The sequence below is a fragment of the Cynocephalus volans genome, chromosome 15 (assembly GCF_027409185.1).
Source record: "Cynocephalus volans isolate mCynVol1 chromosome 15, mCynVol1.pri, whole genome shotgun sequence".
Classification (NCBI taxonomy): Eukaryota; Metazoa; Chordata; class Mammalia; order Dermoptera; family Cynocephalidae; genus Cynocephalus; species Cynocephalus volans.
Genome location: NC_084474.1, coordinates 96028942 through 96053109, shown reverse-complemented (window position 1 = coordinate 96053109; position 24168 = coordinate 96028942). Strand labels below are relative to the sequence as shown.

Genomic DNA, 24168 nt, shown 5'->3' with positions numbered 1-24168 from the left:
GCGTGCGCAGCCTCCCCAGCACCCCGGTACGAACGCGCGTGCGCAGTCTCCGAGGACGCGCGCGCTAGAGGCCGACACCGGGCAGCTGCACGCGCATGGGCAACAGAACCTGCAGCTGCTCGGCCGGCGGCCACTGAGCCTCGGTGACCAAGAGGAGGCGGAAGTGCTCCAGGCGCGCCTCCTGGAACTGGACGGGGGCGTACTCGGGCCCTTCGCCGGGCCGCAGCGCCAGGTACCTCTCGTGCTCCAGCAGCCCGCGGCTCAGCAGCGCCCGCGCCAGGCCCGGCTGCACCGCCTCCAGCTGCCGCTCACGCAGGTCGAACACCAGCGGCTTCCCGTACCTGGGGGCGGGGGCGGGGCCTGCCGGCGCCCCGCCTCACCTGAGCGCCCTCCGCAGAGCCAGCCGGATCCGCTCCGACCTCGGGTGCTCTGGGTTCACCGTGTCCACGTAGTCGGTGTCCCGGTAGCGCAGGATGGTGGCCGCCTGGCCCGAAGAGTCGATGACCAGAGGCCACCTCGGGGGTTGGGCACCAGGTTACCGCCGTCCGCCCGAGCCCCCGCCTCGCCTGCGCCCGCGCCCGGCCGGGAGCGCTGACCGGCCGTCGGCGCGGGTGCGGTCGCCCACGTCCTTCATGAGCACGTCGTGCAGCTCGGTGACCTGGCACTTCAGCCCAGGCGTCGCCAACTCCTCTGTGGGACCGTTAGGGTGCGGCCGACCTGAGAGCCCGAGGCCGGATCCCCCCTTGGGCCCCGCCTCCCCAGTCCTCCAGCCCGAGCCACGCGCACCCTGCGGCGTCTGCTCCCGCAGCTCCAGCCTGGCCATAGCCATCGACTCCTCGGCCTTCTGGGCCTCCTGCCGCATCCTGCTCACTTGGGCCTCTGCGTCCTTGATGGCCTGGGGAAAGGGACACGCTGACCCCGGCCCCACACTCCGGCTCAGAGCAGTCCGCACGGGGTTGGCCGGGACACCGGCAGGGCACCTGCCAGTGTCCCTTCCCGTCCCCGCCCGGGAGGCGAAGACGCGCCCCGGAGCCACAAGCCCGGGCCGAGGAGGAGCCAGGCGGAGGGTGCGGGAAGTGGGGCACGGCGAGCGGCCGCGGCGCGCACCTGCAGCGTGAGCTCGCTCCTGCCCGTGCGCCTGCGCTCGCGCAGCTCGTGCTCCGCGACCCTCCGGCTGAGCTCGCAGTAGGCCTGCTGCAGCTGGCGCCGACCCGCAGGCCCCGGGGCCAGCGGGGGCCTGCAGGGCGCCTCCCCCGCTCCCGCCCCCCCGAGGTCGCCAGGTCGCGGCTGACCTCCTTGTGTCACTGCTGCTGTTCCTTGGCCAGCTGTTGCACCTTGAGGTTCATGCTGCGGGGGAGAGTGCGGCCGGGTCAGACGCCCCCCGCAGCGCTCCCCGCCACCCCTCCCGCCTGCGCACCGCCGGGCCTCGGCCTCTTCGTGCTTCTGGGCCTCCTGCACCCGGCGCTGCCGCTCTGCCTCCGTGTTCCGTAGCATGGCCTCTGTCAGGCTCAGGTTCCACGACTGTAGCACGCTGACCACGGCGTCCAGCGAGGCCACCTAATGACAGATGCCGTGGGCGCTTAGGACATGTGTGTCCTGAGTGCCCTGCTCAGCCTAGGAAGCTGGTACTGCCACTCTTTCATTTAGGAGAAGAGAGCACGTGGTGCAGATGGGTCAGGGAGCTCACAGCTAGTGCTGTGATGGGCCTGAGCACTGGCCGCCGTGGGGCAGCTTCCCCCAAGCCCAAGACCACTGAGGGTCTCCTGGGCTTCCTGTGCAAGTCCAAGCAGGCACCAGCTCCCCTGGCAGAGCCACCAGGGGCTTCCCTCCCCACCCCCCCAGGCTCCCTGCCTCCGTCCACTTCCCACCTAAAGCACACCTCAGGCCTCTAGGCCATGGAGTGCCCTACCTCTGTGGCCTCTGCAGCTCTCCCCCTGCAGGACACAGTCCCTGGGGCCACCCCCACCCCAGGCCTCCTCCAGCAGCAGCCCCTCACCCTGAGAGGTCCCACTCCACCCCTCAGGGAGCGATCAGTGGGTGCCACAGCTGGGTTCAGAGCCCAGCCACCCCAGGAGAGCCGTTCGGTTCTCTGTGCCTGGCTCCTCTTGTCTATAAACCAAGAGTGGCACTCACAGGGCCACAGTGAGGAGGAAAGGAGCAAAACTGGGAGAGATTAGAGCAGGCCAGCTGGTCTCTCGTGGAGGGCTGGTCCCAGCCTCACCCGTGACCGGGAAGCTGTTTGTTGATGGATGGGCTCCACCTTTGAAGACCACTTGCCCACAAGCTCTGGGGATATGGGGCTGACAGAGCTGGCCCTGCTTGCAGGGTGCCTGCTGCCCAGAGGAGAGGGTCTGTTCGCTCCTAACAGCTAGCCAAAGTGTAGGGGGTGGGCAACAAGCCCAGTGGGCAGAGGGAGAGCTCTCTTACTTGGAGCTGGGCCTGGCAAACAGTAGAGGCCCAATGAGCATTTGTTAGCTAGAGGAGAGGCAGCCTGCGAGAAGGGAAGCAGGCGCCCGAAAGGTGGGGCCCGAGTAAAGAGCAGGGACAGGTGGATGGATACAGGGCGAGGTGCTGGGTGGATGAAGGGAACTGCATTTCTGAACGGGTGAGGAGGGTCAGACGTGTGACTAGGTCACAGTGACAGGAAATGACTGAGGAGCCGACAATGCACACGCGATTGTGCGGCTGTGCAGGTGGCTTGCAGCCAATGGAGGGAGCGTCTGAGCAGCAAGGAGGTGAGTGGATGGACAGAGGACAAGGGACAGGAGATGCTGCCGCAGCCTGTGAGTGGCGAGGTGTCTCTGCAAGAGCTCATGCATCAGAGGGATGAAGAAGACAGGATAAGAGAGAAGGAGCAGGAGAAACTGAGTCCGCTGCAGCTGTCCACAGCAGACATGGCCAGAGGAAATTGAGACCAGTCACATTGGGGATGGGGAGACCCTAAGGGGGCCTGACTGTGGGCAGGCAGGGAAGAATGAACAGATGTGCTGAAGTGGGGAGAGAGGAAGGGAGGGAGGCAGGAGTGGCGTGCACACAGTGTGACCTTGGGGACTGCCACGCCACAGCCAGGAGTGCATATGCTGAGAGCAGCAGGTCGCAGGTGCAGGAGGGGGGGCAGCAGGGCTCGCGGGCTGGGGCAGGGCTCCCACGCGGAAGGGCGCATCTGTCACCGCTGTGCCTTGGCCCCATGTTTACTTCTCCGCAGCCACTGGAGTTAGCTCAAAGCCCCACAGGGCCAAACTTAAATGCTCACACATCCAGTTGTTTTAAGTACAGCCCAAATAAACATATTTTCAGACATTTAGAGACTGCCTGCTTTGCATACCCTGCAAAACTGCACCGACATGTGCCAGCCATAAAGAAGACAAGGCCTGGGACTATCAAAGCCCCGCTGCTGCCGCCCCTGGGAGCTCTCTGACTCCCTGTCTTGCTGCCGAGCAGCATCTCCTGGGCACTAAGCCCCCTGCCTGCACACCTGTCCAAGTGCTGCCAGAACAGAGCACCTTGTGTGCACTTCCAGCTCCTCGTCCTCTTCCTTATCAACCCCCAAATGCTGCCACTCCCCACACCTGCTCCCTCCCTCACTCCCCTGCAGCCACAGCCTGCCTCGCTTCCTTGTCCCCCACCCAGGGCCTTATGCTGGCTGGCCAGTGCCCCTGTCTGGAAGCTCCTCAGACTCACAGCCCTCACGCCCTCCCCCAAGGGTTTCCTCGCACATCACCTTCTCAGTGAGGCCCACCCTGGCATACTTCTTAAAATCACAACCCAGCCCTGCCCACTCTAGTAACCCAGGCCCTTTCCCCTGCCCTACTTTTTACATTTTCCATGGCACGCATCATGTGATTGACTGTCCGTCTCCTCGCACCACAGTGTGAGCTCTGTGAAGGAAGGGACTTGGTTTTGTTCCAGGATGTGCCCCAACCACCTAAACAGTGCCTGGCACAGATATTTTGTCAAGTAGTCCAATGGCTGGGCTAATGAGTGAATGAATAAATTTATGCATGGATTAATGTACACCTGATTGTGTTAACAAATGAATGCATAAATAGATAAGCAAAAGAGAGAGAGAGAGGAGAGATGGACAGACATCTGGACAGATTCGCTGATTTGTATTTTTCATTTGAATGAACAGACGAATGCACAGATGATGGGCTAGTGAGGGAACCTATGAATATGTGAATTTAATCTTCACTTTGGTTTGGGGTCCTAAGGACTGCACCCTCAGAGTTAGGGTGACCCAGGATTAAGACAGGTCCTCGCAGAGATTTCAGCTCAAATTCAAATGATCTCAATCCCTAAAATTTGTAGGGTGACCCCAGACTGCTTATGCCCTAGATGCGTGGCAAACGCAGTGCTAATCTTCAGTGAGAAAAGAGAAAATCTTTCTAGGCTTCAAATTATTGCTATAAATAAAAAATATGGCACACAAGAAAAGGCACAGGAAGACAATATAAATGAAAACCTATAGAAATGGCTGATGATAGAAACAGATCCACAAGGCACCCCGATATTGGAATTATTAGCTGTGGACTATGGAGCAGTGATAAATCCTCAGTGGAAGATAATGTCTTCCCAGGCCTCACATTATAGCCCAAACCTGGAAACAAGCTCGACGTTCATCGCCCACAGAACGGATAAAACCTGTGGACATTCATACAGTGGAACCCTCTATAGCAATGGCAATGAACAAACGACAGTGAAGCCAGCAAGGCAGCCTCACGAGCACAACTTGTGACAGAAGTAGCCACATACCGAAGGGAACGTGTCACATCAGTTCACTTACGTAAAGTTCAAAAACAGTGAAACCAAACTAGGAGTGAATGAATGAATGAACAGAGGGGGGATGATTTAAAGATGTGACAAAGGACAGACGGGTGGAGGAAAGCGCGCAGGTGGTCACTATAAAACCCAGGCCCCGGCCCGGCCCGCGGCTCGCGGCTGAGCGTGGTGCTGGCGACGCCAGGCCATGGGCGAAGACCCCCTCGCCGGTCATCTTTAAAAAAGAAAGAAAGAAAAGAAATTGTGAACAGTTGCGTTGTTTAAAGAACGGCTGTCGTTTACTGAGAACTAACTGTGTACAAGGAATTCCATTCATCATCTCATCAGTTTTCAAAAAATAGACTATTTGGTGTCAACCCCGTTTCTGAATGTATATAAACTGAGATTCGAATGACTTAAGAACTTGCCAAACGACAGTTTTTAAGTGGAAGAACTGGAATAAATGGAAAACGAAATGAATGAACAGATGCAATAAAAGGATAAGATAATGAGTGGATTTATGAATGTTTTAATGAATATTCAAATAAATGATGAAAGGATGAATAAATTAGTGAATTGGATGATAGAAGAAGGAAGATTGAATTAATTGAATGAATGGGCGGGATCGATACATGAAAATTAACCGGTGAATGGCTCTAACGGGTGGATAAATGAGGGAAGGAGCCGGTCAGTCGCGGAACACGCGGGCAGTGAACTGCTGGGGGACTCGGGCCGCACGTCACTCAGCGGCCCAGTGCAGTGGCCAGCCTGGGCGGCCTCAGTCACGCGACAGCCGAGCGTCCGTCACGTGACAACCACTACGCGTGACACTGCACGAGCTGGGGTGGACTCGGTGTGTGCGGATGGGCCGGCGGGCGTCTGCGGGGACGGTGGGTGCACAAACGCGAACGTCCCCGCGTGTCCCGAGTGGGTAAGCCGGCGACTTGATGAGCAAACGTGGGAGCTGACGGAAGGCTGGACGGTGGAGGGAGGACGGGTGCTGGGTGGCACATGGTGGCCGACAGGGCGGCCCGGTGCTCCCGCACCACACACCGCAACGCTGGCTCTCGTGTCACCCGTGACGGAGCGGACGCCGGAGCCCCGGCCGCAGCTGCACCTGCCCCTGCGCCTGCGGTCCTGCCGGGCTTTGCCCCGTGTCTTCTGAAGCTGTCAGTGGCGGCATAAGCACTGAGGACGCGGATGTCCTCTCGATGAAATGACTCACTTATCATTATGGAGCGGTCCTTTTGTCCCCGGTAACATGCTCTTTTTCTGAAATCTACTTTGATGTTAATATAGTCACTTCAGCGTTATGTTCAGTTTATCTTGGCGTGTTTGTTTCCATCCTTTTAATTTTCACCTATTTGTGTCGTTGTATTTGAAGTTTGTTTCCTGTAGGCACAACGTACTTGGCTGTTTTATTCTTTTTTTAATCCAATGTGACAATTTGTCATTTAATTAGGGTGCTTAGAACATCTACATTTAATGAGATTATTGACATGGCTGAGCTAAAATCTACCACTTGCTATTTTTTTCCTGTGGTTCTTGTCTCTTGTTTATTTTCCTTTCCCTCTTTTCCTGCCTTATTGTGGATTACTTTTATTTTTTTATTTTTATTTTTTATTTATTTATTTTTTTTTTTTTAAAGATGACCGGTAAGGGGATCCTAACCCTTGACTTGGTGTCAGCACCATGCTCAGCCAATGAGCGAACCGGCCATCCGTATATGGGATCCGAACCCAGGGCCTTGGTGTTATCAGCACCGCACTCTACCGAGTGAGCCACGGGCCGGCCCTGTGGATTACTTTTAAACTCCATTTTACCTCCTTTGTTGGCTTATTAGCTATAACTTTGTTATTTTAGTAGCTGCTTTAGGGCTTACATTATATATCTATGACTTATCACAATCAATTTGCTTATCACAATCACAATTCAAGTGACACATCATTTCACATGTCGTAAGAACTTTATGACAATATACTTCCACTTCCCCCTCCCAGACTTTATATTTTTGTCACACACTTGACACACACAACTTTGACGTGTGTGATTTTCAATATGTGCATCTACATGTTATAAAAACCCACGGCAAATCAGCATTATTCTTGTTCCTTCAATTAGCTTTTAAATAAATTAAATAATAAGAAAACATCTTATATATTTACCTGTGTAGTTGCCATTTCTCATTCTTTTGTGTACACCCACATCTTCTTTTTTTTTTTTAAGATGACTGGTAAGGGGATCTGAACCCTTGACTTAGTGTCATCAGCACCACACTCTCCCAAGTGAGCCACGGGCCGGCCCTTTGCCTGCATTTTTGAAGGACATCTCTGCTGGATACAGAATACTGCATGGACAAGATTGGGTTTTTCCCTCATTCTGTACTTTAAATATGCTGCTTCACTGATTCCTCACTCACACTGTTTCCAACAGGAGATTTTCTGTGATTCCTACCTTTATCCCTTGTATATGACACGTCTTTTTTCCCTCTGGCTGCGTTTAAGATTTTCCCTTTATCACTGGCTTTCAGAAGTTTTATTATGATGTACCTTGGTATGGTTTTCTTTGTGATTCTTGTGCTCAGGGATGGTTGGGATTTGGGGAATGTGGCCTTATATTTTTCATCAAATTTGGAAATGTGTAGGTCTTTGTTTCTTCAAATCTGTTTTTTCTGTTCCTCTGCTTTCCTCCTCTCCTTTGGGAACTCCAGTTACACGTATATTAGGCTTCTTGAAATCGTGCTGCAGCTCACCGACCCTCTTGTTATGTGGAGGGATACTTTTATTCTCTGTGTTTATTTGGGGTAGTTTCTATTGCTATGTCATCAAATTCACTGATATTTATCTCTGTAATGTCTAAACTGATGTGAATCGCATCCAGGTCTGTTTTGTTTTGTTTCATTTCAGACATTATAGTTTTTAATCTCTAGAATTTCAGTTTGGGTCTTATTTTATATCATCCATGTCTCTAATTTTTTAAATATACGGGATAGTTATAGTAGTTGTTCCAATGTCCACATCTGCTGATTCTAACATCTGTGTGAGTTCCGGGTTTGCTTCTTCTCCTGCTTTGCATGCCTGCTAAGCTTTGAGTGGTTGCCGATCATTGTGTGTTTTGCCTTATTAGGAGCTGTATATTTTTGTATCTGTAAATTTTCTTAAATTTTGTTATGGGATACAGTCAAATTACGTGGATAGTTTTATCCTTTGGGTCTTGCTTTAAGGTTTTTTCAGGATGGACCAGAGCAGCATTTATTCTAGGAATAATTATTCCTTTCCACTGAAGAAGATCCTTCTGAGTGCTCCACCCGATACCCACCGACTGGAAGACCTCCCGCTCGGGCTGGCGGGGGCAGCCCTGGCCCTGCTCTGCCTTCACTCCGCGGACGGCTCCTTCCCCAGCCGTGAGCCACTGAGTATTCACCTCAACAACCAAGGGGGTCCTCTGCACATCTCTGGAGTCTTCTCTTTGTAGCTCTCTTCTCTGTCACTTGTAATCTCTAGCTGCCTTGGTGTCCCTGGACTCGGGCTCTGCCTGGGTTCCCTCTTCCCACACTACAGCATAGAAATTCTCTCAAGGTGCTAAACTGGGGCAATCGCAGGGCTCACTTCATTTATTTTTAGCTTCTTGGGGATCACTTTCCGATTTACCGCCTGATGTCCAACGTCTTATAAACCATGTTTCACATTTTCTGTATTTTGCCGCTGCTGCTGTGGTTTCAGGTGGGAGTATAAATCAGGTCCCTGTTACTACATCTTGGAAGGAGAAATCTCTGTGCATTTTTTCTTTTCAACTTGTTCTCTCTGTGCATTTCATTTTGGATAGTTTCTATTCCTATGTCTTCAAATTAACAATTTTTTTCCCCCGGTATCTAAAAGGCATCTGCCATTAATCCCATCCAGTGTATCAGTATATTTTTCAGTACATTTTTCGCCTCAGACATTGTAGTTTTCATCTCTAGAAGTCCAGCGTGTGTGTGTAATAACTTGTAATGTCGTTGTCTACTAATTCTACCATCTGTGTCATTTTTTAGTCAGTTTTGATTAACTTTTCTTTTCACTCTGTTTCTTTGCCTGCCTGGTAATTTTATTACATTTTTATTTTGAAATAATTGTAGATTAACAGGAAGTTGCAAAAATAGTAGAGTTCCTGTGTACCCTAAGTTAGTTTCCGTCAGTAATGACATCTAACATAACTACAGTACGATACACAAACCAGGATCCTGACAGCACGATCCACTGACCTCCCAGTCTGTTTCAACACTTACATATGCGCATCCATGCGTGTGTGGTTATGCACAGCTTAATCACATGTGCAGATCTGCACAACCACCGTCATAACGAACAGGCAGAACTGTTCCTTCCCAGTCACACAGATCCCGCTCCATCCGTCTCTTGCCCCCACCCCGTTTCCCAACCCCTGTAAACCACTAACCTGTTCTCATCTCTGTCACGTTGTAATTTTGAGAACGTTATATAAATGGAAGCATGCAATATTGTAACCGTCTGGGACTGGCTTTTTTCACTCAGCATAATTCCCTTGAGATCTGTCCAAGTTGTCATGTGCTTTTGATCGTTGGGTGGTCTCCCGTGGTGTGGATGTGGCTTAACCACTCACCCACTGCAGGACGTCTGGGTTGTTTCCAGGTTTTGGCTATTACAGATAAAGCTGCTATGGACATCTGTGTACACATTGCTGTGTCGACATAGATTTCATTTTACTGAAATAAATTACCAGGAATGTGATTGCTGAGTCACATAGTAAATGTATGTTTAGTTTTTGTTTTGTTTTGTTTTTTAAGAAACTGACAAACTATTTTGCCAGAGTGGCTGTACCATTTTACATTTCCACCCGCAAGGTGTGAGACCCAGTTTCTCTGTACGGTGCCAGCATCCAGGCCAGTCGCTATTTTTCACATCAGCTGTTCCAGCAGTTGCGGGGTGTGAAAATCTCCTGTGTTCATTCACCATATATCCTCTTCAGGGAGATTTCTATTCATGTCCTTTGCTCATTTTATAACTGGATTGTACATTTCATTTACTGTTGAGATGTGAGAGCTGTTCACATATTCAAGATATGACCCGCTCAGATATGTGGTTTACAAATATTTTCTCCCTGTCTGTGGCTTGTCTTTTCTTTGTCTAAACAGGGTTTTCTGCAGAGCAAAAGTTTTACATGTTGAAGTCCAGTGTATGGATTTCTTTTCTTTTTGTAGTGTTTCTGGTGTCATGTCTAAGAACACCGCCAGGCCCTAGGCCCCAAACATTTTCTCCTTTGTGCTCTTCTAAAAGTTTTATGGTTTTACACTTTATCTTTAACATTATAATCCATTCTGAGTTGATTCTTTATGAGATTCATTTTTTTGCCTGTGGGTGTCCTGTTGCTCCAGCACCACGTGTTCAACAGACCACCCTTCCTGGCATTCAGTGGCCCATGGGCAGCTACCCCCATTCTTCTCAGTTCCCTGTCCCTGTGAAAGGCCGACCAGCTGCATGGACCACCATCCCCCCAAGCACTGGCTCTTGTTGAAACATTCCCCTCTGTGCCCTCAGACCACACCTCCCAGTCCCCCTGGCTGCCCCTATGCCCACCCCCTCCACCCTACCCCAACTGCCCCCCAGGAGGGGATCAGGACAGGCCCCAGGGCAGCATCCACAGGAGGCCAGCCTGGGGGGTGGGTCCCCAGCTGGGCAAGGACCCTGGTGCTGCCCAGGAGTGGAAACGGTTCTGCCAACGGGCCTCATCCCACAGTTTCCAGGCAGCAACTCAGCTTTACAGATTCGGGTGGATTCTGGAGGGGGTTAGGGTGGACATAATTTCCTAGATGGGAAAGGGACTGGAGTTTAAATTAGGTTGATTTAAAGGAAATTAAGGTAGAGGCATTTGGCGACCCGGCTTCCCAGCTGCTCCCACAGGCCGAATCGGCCTCACCCGACCAGGCCTCCCAGGCCTGGGGCAGGTCCAGGCACCGTGTTCCCAGCCGCTGGGCAGACGACTCCCTGCCATTCCAAGGCGGTGGCAGTCACGAGGGAGGCGCTCGTGTCCCCAGAGAAGCGGGAAGGTGCTCGGAGGGGGGCCCGGGGCCAGCCCCTGAAGCACCAGCCTCAGTTTCCCATACAACAGTAACGCTCCTGCCCGAGGTGCACGTGAGTGAAGAAGGAGATGGCGTAAAGCCCGGCCCATGCGACCGTGTAACCGCCAGCAGCTGTCACCCGGCCCGCGGTCAAGAAGGATCCAAGTCGGGATTTCTGAAAAGGGAATGGGCGCGGGGCCCCGGCTCCCGACGCTGTTGGAGGAGGAGCAGCGCCCCCCGGGGTGGCCGCACCTGCTCGGGGGTGCTCCCGGCGTCCGCGGACACCCGGGGGTCTGCGCCGAGCTCCAGAGGCACCTCCGCGGCTTCCAGGTGGCCTCGAAGGCTGCTCGGTACAGCGGCGTCCGCCGAAGGCGCCCTGCGGGAGGGGGCTCTTGAGCACGACCCCGGCCCGCCCCGGGTCCCGGCCCCGCCCTCGCTCCACGCCCCGGCCCCGCCCCCGGGTCCCGGCCCCGCCCTCGCTCCACGCCCCGGCCCCGCCCTCGCCCCGCCCCCGCGCCCCGGCCCCGCCCCCGCGCCCCGCCCCCGGCCCCGCCCTCGCTCCACGCCCCGGTCCCGCCCCCGGGTCCCGGCCCCGCCCTCGCTCCACGCCCCCGGCCCCGCCCTCGCTCCGCGCCCCGGCCCCGCCCCCGCTCCACGCCCCCGGCCCCGCCCTCGCTCCACGCCCCGGTCCCGCCCCCGGGTCCCGGCCCCGCCCTCGCTCCACGCCCCGGCCCCGCCCTCGCTCCGCGCCCCGCCCCCGCCCCCGCCCCGCCCCCGCGCCCCCGCCCCGCCCCCGCGCCCCGCCGACCTCCGTGAGGACCGCCCGGATCTCGCCCGGGTCCCCGTGGAAGGCGGCGTCCCGCAGGCGGCGGCGCTGCAGCTCGTCCCGCCGCTCCAGGTAGTCCCGGCGCCCCCGCCGGCGGCGCCCCAGCTCCCTCCTCGCCAGGCGCTGCCGGAAGGAGCCCTGGAGGACGGCGGCCGCTGCGTCCCCCGCGGCGGGCCCTGCGGGTGGGAGAAGCCGCGGGCGGACCCCGGTCCTCCCTCGGAGCCGCAGCGCCCGCGCCACGGAAGGACCAAGCCCTTCCCCAAACCCACAGACGCGGCCGAGCCAGAATCATCCATCCGCAGAGACCGGAGCGGGAGGGACAGTGCGGAAGAGCGGCCGGCACCGGGCGAGGGTTTGAGCACAGGCGGCTGCCGAGCCCGGGCACGAGCGTCGGGGGCAGCTGGCCGCGCAGGGCCCTGGCAGGCACAGGGCTCGGGGCAAACCTGTATCCAGACAGCGCTTGGCCAGGCTTGGGTGCAGGACGGCCAGGGTCAGCTAATAAGAATACAAGATGCAGTTTTGGGGACATACTTACACTAAAAAAATTATTTGTTGTTTATCTGAAATTCCAGTTTAAACGGGTGTCGTGTATTTTATCCGGCGACCCTGTTTGGGCATGAATCCTGAAGGACTGCAGCCCTCAGGAAACGAAGCCACCCTCACGGGAACAGGGGCCCAGCTTCAGATAGTGACGGCAAAGAAACAAGGTTGTTTTTATTTGCAGATGATGATTATGTGCGTACGACACCCAAAATAATCTAATTGTAAATCCTTAGAATTAATAAACTAGATTAGGAAGGTTTCTGGACATAACTTCAATATATACAAATGAATCACTTTCCTATGCAAAAGCAACAAAAAGGAAATTAAATAGGACATTTACATTAGCATCAAAAATGATCAACTACTTGGATTAAACCCATAAAATAAAATAGACATCAGTGAGTCCACAGTGACATAAACAACAGATGAAACATATGCGTTACAGTGGGACATGGAAGTCACCATCAGACAAACGCACACGAGGCCCACCGATGGGTGCCTCCGTGGGCAAAAGTTCAGAGAGAGAGGGAATTCCCTGGTCTCAATACATCTCCCCCAAGGGCCTAGCATCATTTCTGTTTCCTTCTCGCCAAGTGTACATAACCTCAGTCCGAGCATGTGAAAACACCAGACAGACCCAAACAGAGAGACTAGACAAAATAATCGACCAACACTTCAAAAGTGTCAAAGGTCATGAAAGCAAAGGAACGGCTATAGGAACAGCTACAGAGGGCAGGTGACTGTGGAAGAACAACTAATAAATGCAAATTTATTAGTTCTGGAAAAACTGAAGAAACTTGAAAAGGTCTTCTAGTCTAGTTAATAGTATTATCCCAGTGCTAATTTCCTTTCCGAGGCTTGCACTGTAGTCCTAGAGGAGCCGGCCGAGGTGTACATGGAAAACCCTTGCCCAGGCTGAGTATCCCTTATCCGAGACTTTTTGGATGCGTTGAAGTGTTTCAGATTTCAGATTTTTTTTCGGATTTGGGAATATTTGCATTACACTTCCTGGTTCAGCATCTCTAATCTTAAAATCAGAAATGCTCCAATGATCATCATGTTGGCGCTTATAAAGTTTCAGATTTTGGAGTATTTTGGATTTCAGATTTTTGGATTTAGGGATACTTAGCCTGTACTAATTTTATTACTTTTCTGTAAGTCTAAAGTTAGTTGAAAATAAAAAGGTAAAAGATTATCAAAAGATTATCAAATACTTAGGACTAAATCTAACAAAGATGTACAAGATTTCTATACATACGTGTGCACACGTGCACACCTGTACAAAACAGTTTTTAAAAACACTGAGACAATAAAAAACAAGAGGAGAGATTTTACATGTTCATCAATTGAAAGATCATTACTATAAACATGATGACAATTTTCCCCACCCTGAACATAGGCTCAATGAAATCCTAATTAACACTGCCCAGTAGGGTTATTTTGTTTGCATGAAATTGACAGGTGGATTCTAGAATGTATGTGGAAAATACTCAAGAATGGCCAAAGAATTCTCAGAGAAAAGTAAGCTGGGAGGACCTGCTCGTCTAACGATCAACACTTATCTCCTATTGGCGGTGAGTAGGACAGTGTGATATTCCATGAGGAGAGACCCAGAGACCAGTGGGTGCGAGTCAGAGACAGGCTGCTGCGTGTGCGACACTTGCTTCCTGACAAAGAAGGTGGGAAGAGGGTGGAGTTTCCAGCCAACATGATGTGTCCGCTGGGTGTGCGCGTGAGGAGGGGGCCAGCGTGTCCGCTGTTCTATTCCATTCACGAAAGTCATTCCAAAGGAGCTGGCGATTTAACCGAAAGGTGTTGCTTTGCCTCCCACGGATTTGTCACCCCTTTTCCCCTGGGTGACGGAGCCACCAAAGATTACTCAAAGCCCATCTGTTTTGAGCAGTGAGAAGCCCCAGAAAGGGGTTAATCTGCCAGAACTTCCTCAAGCACGAGGCATTCCTTCGATTTTGGAAATTAACCACGAATCAGGGTTCTCTTCCTGCATTTATTCTCCAGACCAAGAAGTTACAGGAAGAGACATAGGTGGGGTGTTGCTAAGTAACATTTAGCAAGTTTTACAATAGAAGCTGGTAACATTCAGTAAAAACAAGTCAGATGACATTCTGTTAGGCAATTAAGTGATCCACTAACAAAGCCTTGATTTAGCCGATATTCCTTTTCCCTCTAGCAGCTTTTTAGTAACTTTACATATCAATTAGTAACTTGTCTGTCTTAGAACCAGCAGCCTTGCTGTGTTATGATTCTTATCTTGCAACAGAGACTCAATGCCCTGGGGGAAATTTCCTGTCCTTGCAAGGTCAATATTTGAAACTGCAAGGCTTTGGAAAACCAGGCCCTGTGAGGTACATTTGCTTTATGAATCCTGTACAGAAAGGTGAAACAACGAAGTTTGGAGAAGATAACATAAAATATTTTCATGAACTTGGGGTATGAAAGACTTCTTTAGAAGAACACCACAAAAAATCCTAACCCATTGTAGAAAAAAATATAACTTTAACATGCTTAATTTGCTTCTGTATTTAATGCTTGCTAAAGATGGGAAAACATAACTAACATCATTTTAAAGTAAGGCAGGCCCAGACACATTAAATTCCAGGAAGGGAGTAAAACACCACCCGGTTCCAGGAACTGACTGACCAGTTCCTTATCTAAAAGCCACCTGGAAGATAAGCAATTGGGAAATACACTATTCCTTATCGGTGTGCCAGCCCGCGCTAAAGCCCACCAATAAATCCAAAGGTCACCTCTGATAACCTGTAAACAGTAAACAACTCATCCTATTGTGAAAGTCTGTCTAAAAAACTGTATAAAAAGCTCTTGTGTTAAAGGCTCGGGGTCGCTTTTGTCTTGAATGCTGAGTGACCCCAGCATGCTGGAAATGAACTCCTCTTGCTTGATTGCATCGGTCTCTGTCTCGTGGTCTTTGTGAGGTGAGCCATCCCGACGTGTGGAGTTTGTGCACGGTGCACGGATCTTACACCGAAAAGAAGATACTGGTAAGTTAGATCACCCTGAAATCAGACTGGCTGGTCAGCGCACTTGTTTAGAGCTTCATGCTGGCAACACCAAGGCCAAGGGTTTGGATCCTCTTACTGACCGGCAGCCAAAACAATAAAATCAACAAGTTCTATTCATGAAAAGATGCCACCGAAGTGAAAGGGCAAGCCACAGGGGGGGAGGGGATGTTTGCAGTGCACGCAACTGGCAGAGGGCTCGTGTTCAGAGCACGTTAGGAAACGCTGCAAACCGCAAGAGACAGGCAACAGCTCAACAGGGCAAGCAGCAGCAACCCTGAGTGCACGTGAGGGCGCCCGAGTGGCCAGTGAATGTATGGGATGTGGTCAGTCTCATCGATAATCAGGGACCCGCAACTTCAAACCTCACACTCAACTGCATGCAACGTCACACCCACTAGAGTGGCTAACACTGGAGAGCCCCACAGCGCCAGTCGCGGGGGCTGGCAGAGCCACTGCAGCTCTCACGGTGGCTGGGGGGGGGGTGACCCACTTCAGAATGCATCTAATTAACACTGCCCAACAGGGTTGTTTTGTTTGTATGAATATGTTTTTTATTCTGTCTCAGTGTTTTTAAAAAATGTTTTGTCCACTTTGGAAGGCAGCTTGGCCCACCCAGACCTGGTGGTTCCACTCCCAGATGTGTACCCAGAAAATGCACAGCTGTGTGTACCAAGAGACAGATGCAAGGAAATTCATGCGACTATTATGCTTAAAAACCAAAATCTAGAAATAGCCTAAAGATCTATCAACAGTTGAAGGGATAAATAAATTATGTTATGTACGTACAATACACTATTAAACAACAATGAAAATGAACTATAGGCTACATAAAGCAAGATGGATGGATCTTAAAAATATAATTTATATACCACGAAGGAAAAGAATACTAAAGTATGTTAAGATATAAAACTTCTACTTATCTGAAAATGACATATCAAAATTGAAAAGTCAAACCGTATAAACTTCGAGCAGAAATTTGCAACACATAAAGGATGATAAAGACCTGCAAATCTATAAGAAAAGGATAAACAATCCACAGAAAAATGGGCAAAAGAGACAAACAGGAATTTTCCAGAAGAGGAAAAAGGACTGGCTGATAAACGTCTGAAAACACATTCAATGAGATGCAAACTAAAGCCTCCATGGAGGATCATTTTAAATCCAGTAATTCTGCAAAATCTACAGACAAGTCCAGGAGTAGGTAGGGACATGAGCAGTCCTCACACGGCTGGTGGAGGTAACAACTGGTAAACATCACTGAAAATCGTCTGGCCGTGTCCTTCCTGCAGAGGGATAAGTGGAAGCCCTATAATTTCTCTTCCCTACCAGGTTAATGAACTAAACTCTATACGTGTATCTGGTGAAACTGCAGACATTAGTGCTACCCTAAAAGCTTTGAAAGATGCAGGGCTGGAGATGTCTATCACAGCCCGCATTTAAGTCACTAGTTTGGTCTTTGGAGAAGGTGAACAGATCTTAGAGCATGTCTGTGGATTCCTGTAGACTTAATCAGATGGCGACTCCAATTGTGTCTGCTGTTCCAGACGTGATATCTTTTCTGGAGCAAATCGACACCACCTGGCACCTGGAATGAGCCACCAACATGGAAAATACTTTTCTCCCTGCAGTAATTTGCAAGGATTAGCAGAAGCAGTTTGCTTTTATCTAATAAGGGCCAACAATACAGGCTCACATCCATGTCCCACTGCCAGGTCACTGCTCCTACTCTCTGACATAGTCGAGTCTACAGAGATCTTCATTGTCTGGATATCCCACAGGCAACATGCTGAGTCGGGGTACTGATGCATTTATGCTGATTGGGCCTAACAGAAAGTAGCTAGTGTTACTACAACTTTGGGTTGAACTCCACATTTTGTTTTCTACATAATTTGAGAGACCAATGCATTTATTTATTTTTTTTACAGATGACCGGTAAGGGGATCTTAACCCTTGACTTGGTGTTGTCAGCACCACGCTCTCCCAAGTGAGCCATGGGCCGGCCCTGAGACCAATGCATTGAAAAGAATTAAAAGTTTATGTTTGGGGGCACACACGAAGTATCAAGATGTAATTTTGTGACATCAACAACTGAAAGTGGTGGAGAAAGAGCTGTAAGGGAGCAGAGTTTTTATATGCTGTTGAAGCTAAGCTAACATAAATTCAAATTGGGTGTTATAACTTTAGGACATTAAATGTAATCCCATGGTAGCCACAAACAAAACATGTACAGAATATACAAAAAAAGGGAATGACAAAGAAAGAAATTCAAACATTTCACTACAAAAAAATCAACACAAGAGAAGACAGAAATTCAGGAAAGGAAGGTCACAAAAGCTATAAGGAATATAGCAAGCAAATATCAAAATGACAGAAGTCCCTCCTTATCAGGAATTACTGTAAATGAAAATAGATTAAGTTCTCCAGAGAGATTGGCAGAACAGATAAAAATATGTGATCCAACTATATGCTGTCTACAAAAGACTCTTTAGATCCAAAAACACAAACAGATTGAAAGTGGAAGGATGGAAAAATATTCCATGCAAATAGTAACCAAAAGAGAGCAGGGGTGGCTATGCTAATGTCAGACAAAATAGACCTTAAATCAAAAAAGTTGACAACAGTCAGCATAGCCTTGTAACACCAAGGTCACAGGCTTGGTTCTCTGAGCTGGCCCATTGCAAAAAAAAAAAGTTTCCAAGAGACAAAGGAGTGAATTAAATATCAATAAAATGTTCAATATAGCAAGAATATATAACAATTACAAACATTTATGCACCTAATGACAGACTATCAAAATATATGAAGCAAAAGCTAACAGAATTGGAGAGAGAAATAGACAGTCCTATACTTATAGTTGGAGATGACAATCCCTCCTCTCAATACGGACAGAACAACCAGACATAAAATAAGAAGTTAAATAAGGGAGCAGAGGACTTAACACAACTGACCAACTACACCTCACAGACATTTACAGAACACGTTAACCAACAACAGCAGCGCACCTAGTCTCAAGTGCACATGGGACATTTCTTGGCTAGATCATATGTTATGCCACACATTAAGTCTCAATAGATTTTCAAAGGTAGACATCATAGAAAGTATCTTCTGTGACCACAATGGGTTGAAGTTAGACACTGGTAACAGAAGAAAAACTGGAAAATTCACATAATTATAGAAATTAAACAACATGCTCTCAAATGGATCTAAGGAGAAACCATGAGGGAAATTAGAAAATACTTAGAGACAAATGAAAACAAAAACACAACATACCAAAACTTATGGGATGCACAAAAAGCAGTGCTAAGGGGGAAATTTATAGCTATAAATGCTTACATGAAAAAAATAGGAAGATCTCAAATCAGCAACCTAACTTTACAACTTACAGAACTGGGAAAAGAAGACCTCTGGCCAGCCACCAAAAAAAGAAAAAAAGAAGAAGACCAAACTAAATCCAAAGCTAGCAGAAGGAAGGAAACAATAAAGATTAGAGCAGAGATAAATGAAATAGAGAATAGAAAAAATAGGGAAAGTCAATAAAGCCAACAGTTGGTTCTTTGAAAAGCTAAACAAAATCGACATCTTAGCTAGATGAACTAGAAAAAGAGAGGGAAGTTACATAAACTGCTGTAAAAAGAGAAAAAGAAAAAAAGAGCAGATTCAAATTACTAAAATCAGAAATGAAAGTGGAAACATTACTACTGATTCTATAGAAATAAAAAGTACTATAACAGCATAGGAACAACTGTGTGCCAACCACTTGGATGACCCAGATGAAATGAACAAATTCCTAGAAACACACAACCAGCCAAGACCAAATCATGAAGAAATGGAAAATCTAAACAGGCCTATAACTAGCAAGATTGAATCACCAATCAAAAATATGCCCAACAAAGAAAAGCCCTGGACCTGATGGCTCCCCGGTGAAGTCTACAACACAGTTAAAGAAGAACAAATACCAATCCTTCTCAACTTTTCCAAAATATTGAAGAGCAGGGAACAGTTCTGAATTCTTTCGGAGGCCAGCATTTCCCTGATAGCAAAGCCAAAGACACCATGATAAAAGAAAATACAAAGTAATATCTCTTATGAAGACTTGTACAAAAATCCTCAACAAAATACTAGCAAACCAAATTCAGCAGCATATTGAAAGGATTATACACCACAACCAAGTGGGATTTATTCCTGGAATGCAAGAATGATTCCACATATAAAAATCGATTAATGAAATACACCACATCAACAGAATAAAGGAAAAAACCCACATGATCTTCTCAATGGATTCAGAAAAAGCACTTGACAAAATTCAACATGCTTTCGTGATACGAACACTCAACAAACTAGAAAGAGAAGGAGACTTCCTCAGCCTAATAAAGGGCGTTTATGAAAAATCCACAGCGTCATACTCAGTGGTGAGAGACTGAAAGCTTTTCTTCTAAGATCGGGAACGAGTCTGCTCTTGCCACGGCTATTCCACATTGTGCTGGAGGTTCTAGCCAGAGCAATTAGGCAAGAAAAAGAAGTCAAAGGCACCCAAACTGGAAAAGAAAAAGTAAAATTATCTTTGCTCACAGATGATATGTGTAGAAAACCTTCAGGATTCCACAAAAAAAACCTGTTAGAACTAAGAAATGAATTCAGCAAAGTAGCAGGATACAATGTCAATACTCAAAAATCAGTTGTATTTCTGTACAATAACAATGAACAGTCTGAAAAAGAAATTAAGAAAACAATTCCATTTCTGATTGCATCAAAACACATAAAATGCTTAGGAGCTAGCTTAACCGAGGAAGTGAAAGCTTTCACCATGAAAACTACAAAGCATGACTGAAAATATTAAAGAATGCATAAGTAAATGAAAACACATCCTGTATCACTTCATTCCTGTTGCTTATAACAGAAATACCTGAAACTGTATATTGTGTAAAGAAACAATATTTATTGCTTATAGTTCGGAGGCTGGGAAGTCCAAAGTTCAAGAAAAACTCATGGTGAGGGCCTTCCTTGGTGGTGACTTCAGTGACACAGGGTATCACATTGTAAAACGGCAGAAGCAGAGAGAAAGAGCATCTCACATGCTCTCCTTTTAAAGCCCTCAGAACCACACCCATGACCACCATTAAACCCTCAACTGATTAATCCACTCACTACTGCACGGTCCTCACAATCTAATCCCCTCCTCAAGGGCCCATCTTTCAATTACCATGATAGGATTTCCCACCCTCTTAACACTGGGGTTAAGTTTCTCATGCATTTTGGGGTACACAATTCAATCCACAGCACACCCCATGTTTATGGATCAAAAGACTTACTATTGTTACAATGTAATACTACTTAGAGCGATTTACAGATTCAGTGCAATCCCTATCAAAATCGCAATGATGTTATTTGCGGAAATGAAAAAGCTCATCCTAAAATGCACATGGAATCTAAAGGGGCCCCAAATAGATAAAACAATCTTGAAAAAGAACAAAGCTGGAGTACCCACACTTCCTGATTTCTTCTTTTTTTAAAAAAAGATGACCGGTAAGGGGATCTCAACCCTTGGCTTGGTGTTGTCAGCACCATGCTCAGCCAGTGAGCAAACCGGCCATCCCTATATAGGGTCCGAACCCGTGGCCTTGGTGTTATCAGCACCGCACTCTCCCAAGTGAGCCACGGGCTGGCCCCGACACTTCCTGATTTCAAAACTTACTACAAAGCTGCAATCATCAAGACAATGGGGCACTGACATAAAGACAGACATATTGACCAATGGAATAGACCAGCGAGCCCAGAAATAAACCCTCCCATTTGTGGTCAAACGATTTTTTGACAGTGGTGCCAAGACCGTTCAGTGAAGAAAGGACAGTCTTTTCAACAAATGCTGGGAAAACTGGACATCCACACAAAAGAATGAAGTGGGACTCTTATCTTACACCATATGCAAAAATTAACTCAAAATGTATCAAAGACATAAATGTAAGACCTAAACTATAAATTTCGTAGAAGAAAACATAGAGCAAAAACTTCACAACATTGGGTTTGGCAACACTTTCTTGGTTATGACACCAAAGGCACAAGCAAAAAAAGATACGATAGTCAAATTTGTCTTCATGAAAATCAAAATCTTTTGTACACCAAAAAACACTATCAACAGACTAAAAAGGCAACCCACAGAAGAGGGGAAAATATGTGCAATTCAAATATCTGATAAGAAATCCATAGGCAGAATATATTGAGAACACCAAAAAAACCCAAACAACCCAATTTAAAAATGAATAAAGGACTTGAAGAAGATGTACACATGGCCAAGAAGCACAAGAGAAGATGCCCAGCATCACTAGTCACTAGAGAAATACAAGTCAACTTCTCACACTTATTCTGATGGCTAAAATAAATGTTTTTTAAAAAACCCAGAAAATAACAAGTGTCAGTGAAGATGTGGAGAAGCTGGAGCCCTTCTGCTCCGCTGCTGGGATGTCAAATGTACAGTGTGGTGGAAACAGCATGGCTGTTCCTCAAAAAACTGAAAACAGACTCGCCACATGATGCAGCAGTTCCACTTCTGAGTATAGACCCCAAAGACTGAAAAGCAGGGTCTCAAAGAGATGCCTGCACACCCATGTTCATAGCAGCATTATGCACAATAGCTGAAACACGGAAGCAACCCAAGTGTCCACTGATGGATGAACAGATGAGCAAAACGTGGTTCACGCATGCAATGGAATATGACCACCCTTAAAAAGGAAGAAAACGCTGACACGTGCTCCAACACAGCTGAACGCCGAGGACATCACACTAAACGATATAAGCCAGTCACAAAAAGACAAACACCGCATGCTTCCATCTATACGAGGCACTCAGAGTAGTCAAAATCACAGAGACAGAACGTACATGGTGCTTTCCAGGGGCTGGGGATGGGAGGTTATTGTTTAATGGGGACAGAGTTTCAGTTTTACGGGAAGAAGACAGTTCTGGAGATGGACGCTGGTCGTGTTTGCACAACACCGTGAATGCATGTATTACCACTAACCTGGACACTTAAAAATGGTTAAGATGGTAAGTTGTATGTTATATATATTTAACCACAATAAAAAAGTGGAAAAAGTTCACGGTACCGCATCTATAAATCAATCAATCAGGAAAGGCCACTGAGGACGCTCCCCTGCAGGTGAGCCCACGCCCGCTGCCGTCCTCTCCCAGGGCAGAAGGCACGTGGAACGGGCCATGGAAAGAGAGACTTGTCGAGGCCACCGCAGGCCACCGTCAGCTCCAGAAGCAAGAACGTCACAGCTGTGTACACTTTCTTCCTTATTTTTATGTATATTTGTATATATTAACTAATTTCTTTTTCTGTCCTTTCTATTCTCTCATTATTTTTGATAAAAGTAGTGGGTGTTGGTATAGTTTACAATTTAGTATTGAAGTTACAAAACACCCGGGCGGGACGTGAATTTGAGGTGTGATTACCACCACGCAGAGATGTGGAGGTGACAGCTGGGACTTCGTTTCCATTTTTGGAGACAGGTGAGAACATCTGCGTTCGTGCAAAGACAGTCACATCTTGTCAGGCAGAAGCCTCACGCGGTTGCATGGAGGTTCCAGTAGGTGTAGAAGGTGTGGGGGTGACAGGTGGCCTCAGGGTGGACCGTGTCAGTCATCCAGCTGTTGTCTCTCAGCCCCAAACCCATCCTTCCGCGCTGGGCTTTGCAGTGCTGGGGCTGGGACTCTGCAGGGGACATTTCACTCTGCTGCCTGCGTCCTGTTTGATTTTGCCAGCAGGGAACATGAGAAGGAGGTCGGGGCAGCAGGAGGAGGAGAAAGGGACTTAGTCCTCCCTGGTGCTCGCCGGTCCTGCTGGCATCACCCAGCGACAGCCATCACACACCCGCCAGTGGCTGGTCCACGCTGGGAGGAGCGAGTCCCTCCCTGTGCTGGGGACAGCAGGCCTCGCGCTCTAAAGACCCCGCCCTGTCCTGGCCCAAAGCGGGCGCCTGGACAGAGGACGCCGCCGTCCCCTCACCGCACCCAGGCCAGTGATCGGACGCAGGTGCTGGGAGAGAGAGGGCAGGGACGAGTCAGCCCCGGGAGGAAAGAGTCTTCCCAAAGGTTTGCAGGAGCTGCCCACTACCAGCCTGTGCAGCCGGCGGCCTGCGGGGCCCGGGACAGGGCCGAGGCAACGCCCTTCACTGCGACAAGACACGCTCCGATGGCAGGACCACCAGCGCCTCTGCCAAGCTCTCGGAGACCGTCCTCTACAGGCTGGGTCAACAGTGGGACAATGGCCGGGGACTTGGCTGCCCGAGGACCAGCGGGGATGACGGGACTCCGGGTAGAGGAGGTTACAGTGGCAGCGCTTACCTGTTGGAGGCGAGGTGACACTCAGGACGCCTCGGCCTGCAGGTGAGGCAGGTGCGCTGGCACAGGGTGTGGCTCGGTTTGTAGAATCAGGAAAAAGTCCGGCTCTGCCAACCGGAAATCTGACGCCAGCCGCCACAGTCTCTGCCCCGGTGTCCAGATAAAAGTTCAAAGACTCCAGGTGTCATGTTGAAGAGGAAGCCAGATGCCCTTGAACAAGGACCCTGTGATGCCACCAGAAGAACTGTACCGATACTAAATGTCCTACTCATGCTAAACGCGCTCCCAGCCCTGCCCAAGGCAGCTTGGGCCATTCGCCAGGGTTGACTGTGCCCTGGGGAAAAGGGGACAGACAGACATTTGGGGTGGTCAGACAGGGCATCTGAACTGCGACTGCCACCAGACAGGAGCTCTGCAGTGTCATCGTGGGCCTCTACTTGTAGAGTGGAGGCCACAGGACGGATGGCACTGCGGCCCACGTCCTTCTGCCATGTGTCTGCCGCATCTGTGGATCTGTCCGGCATGGGGAGAGGTGGCCGTCGCCGTAGCAGACGCTCCCGTGGGCTCCGTGGCCGGCGGAGAAAGGCTCCTCA

At 49.1% G+C, this 24168-nt stretch overlaps 1 protein-coding gene across 1 annotated transcript; it reads right to left on the bottom strand.

Annotated features, from left to right (window-relative positions):
• Positions 1 to 64: 64 nt before the first annotated feature.
• Positions 65 to 22908, bottom strand: IQANK1 (IQ motif and ankyrin repeat containing 1). Its single transcript, XM_063079298.1, is given in 12 exon segments — positions 65 to 341; positions 381 to 515; positions 597 to 690; positions 787 to 895; positions 1108 to 1200; positions 1293 to 1347; positions 1418 to 1557; positions 11084 to 11169; positions 11172 to 11207; positions 11636 to 11911; positions 11964 to 12100; positions 22802 to 22908. Coding segments are annotated over 12 exon segments (1545 nt in total).
• Positions 22909 to 24168: the final 1260 nt, after the last annotated feature.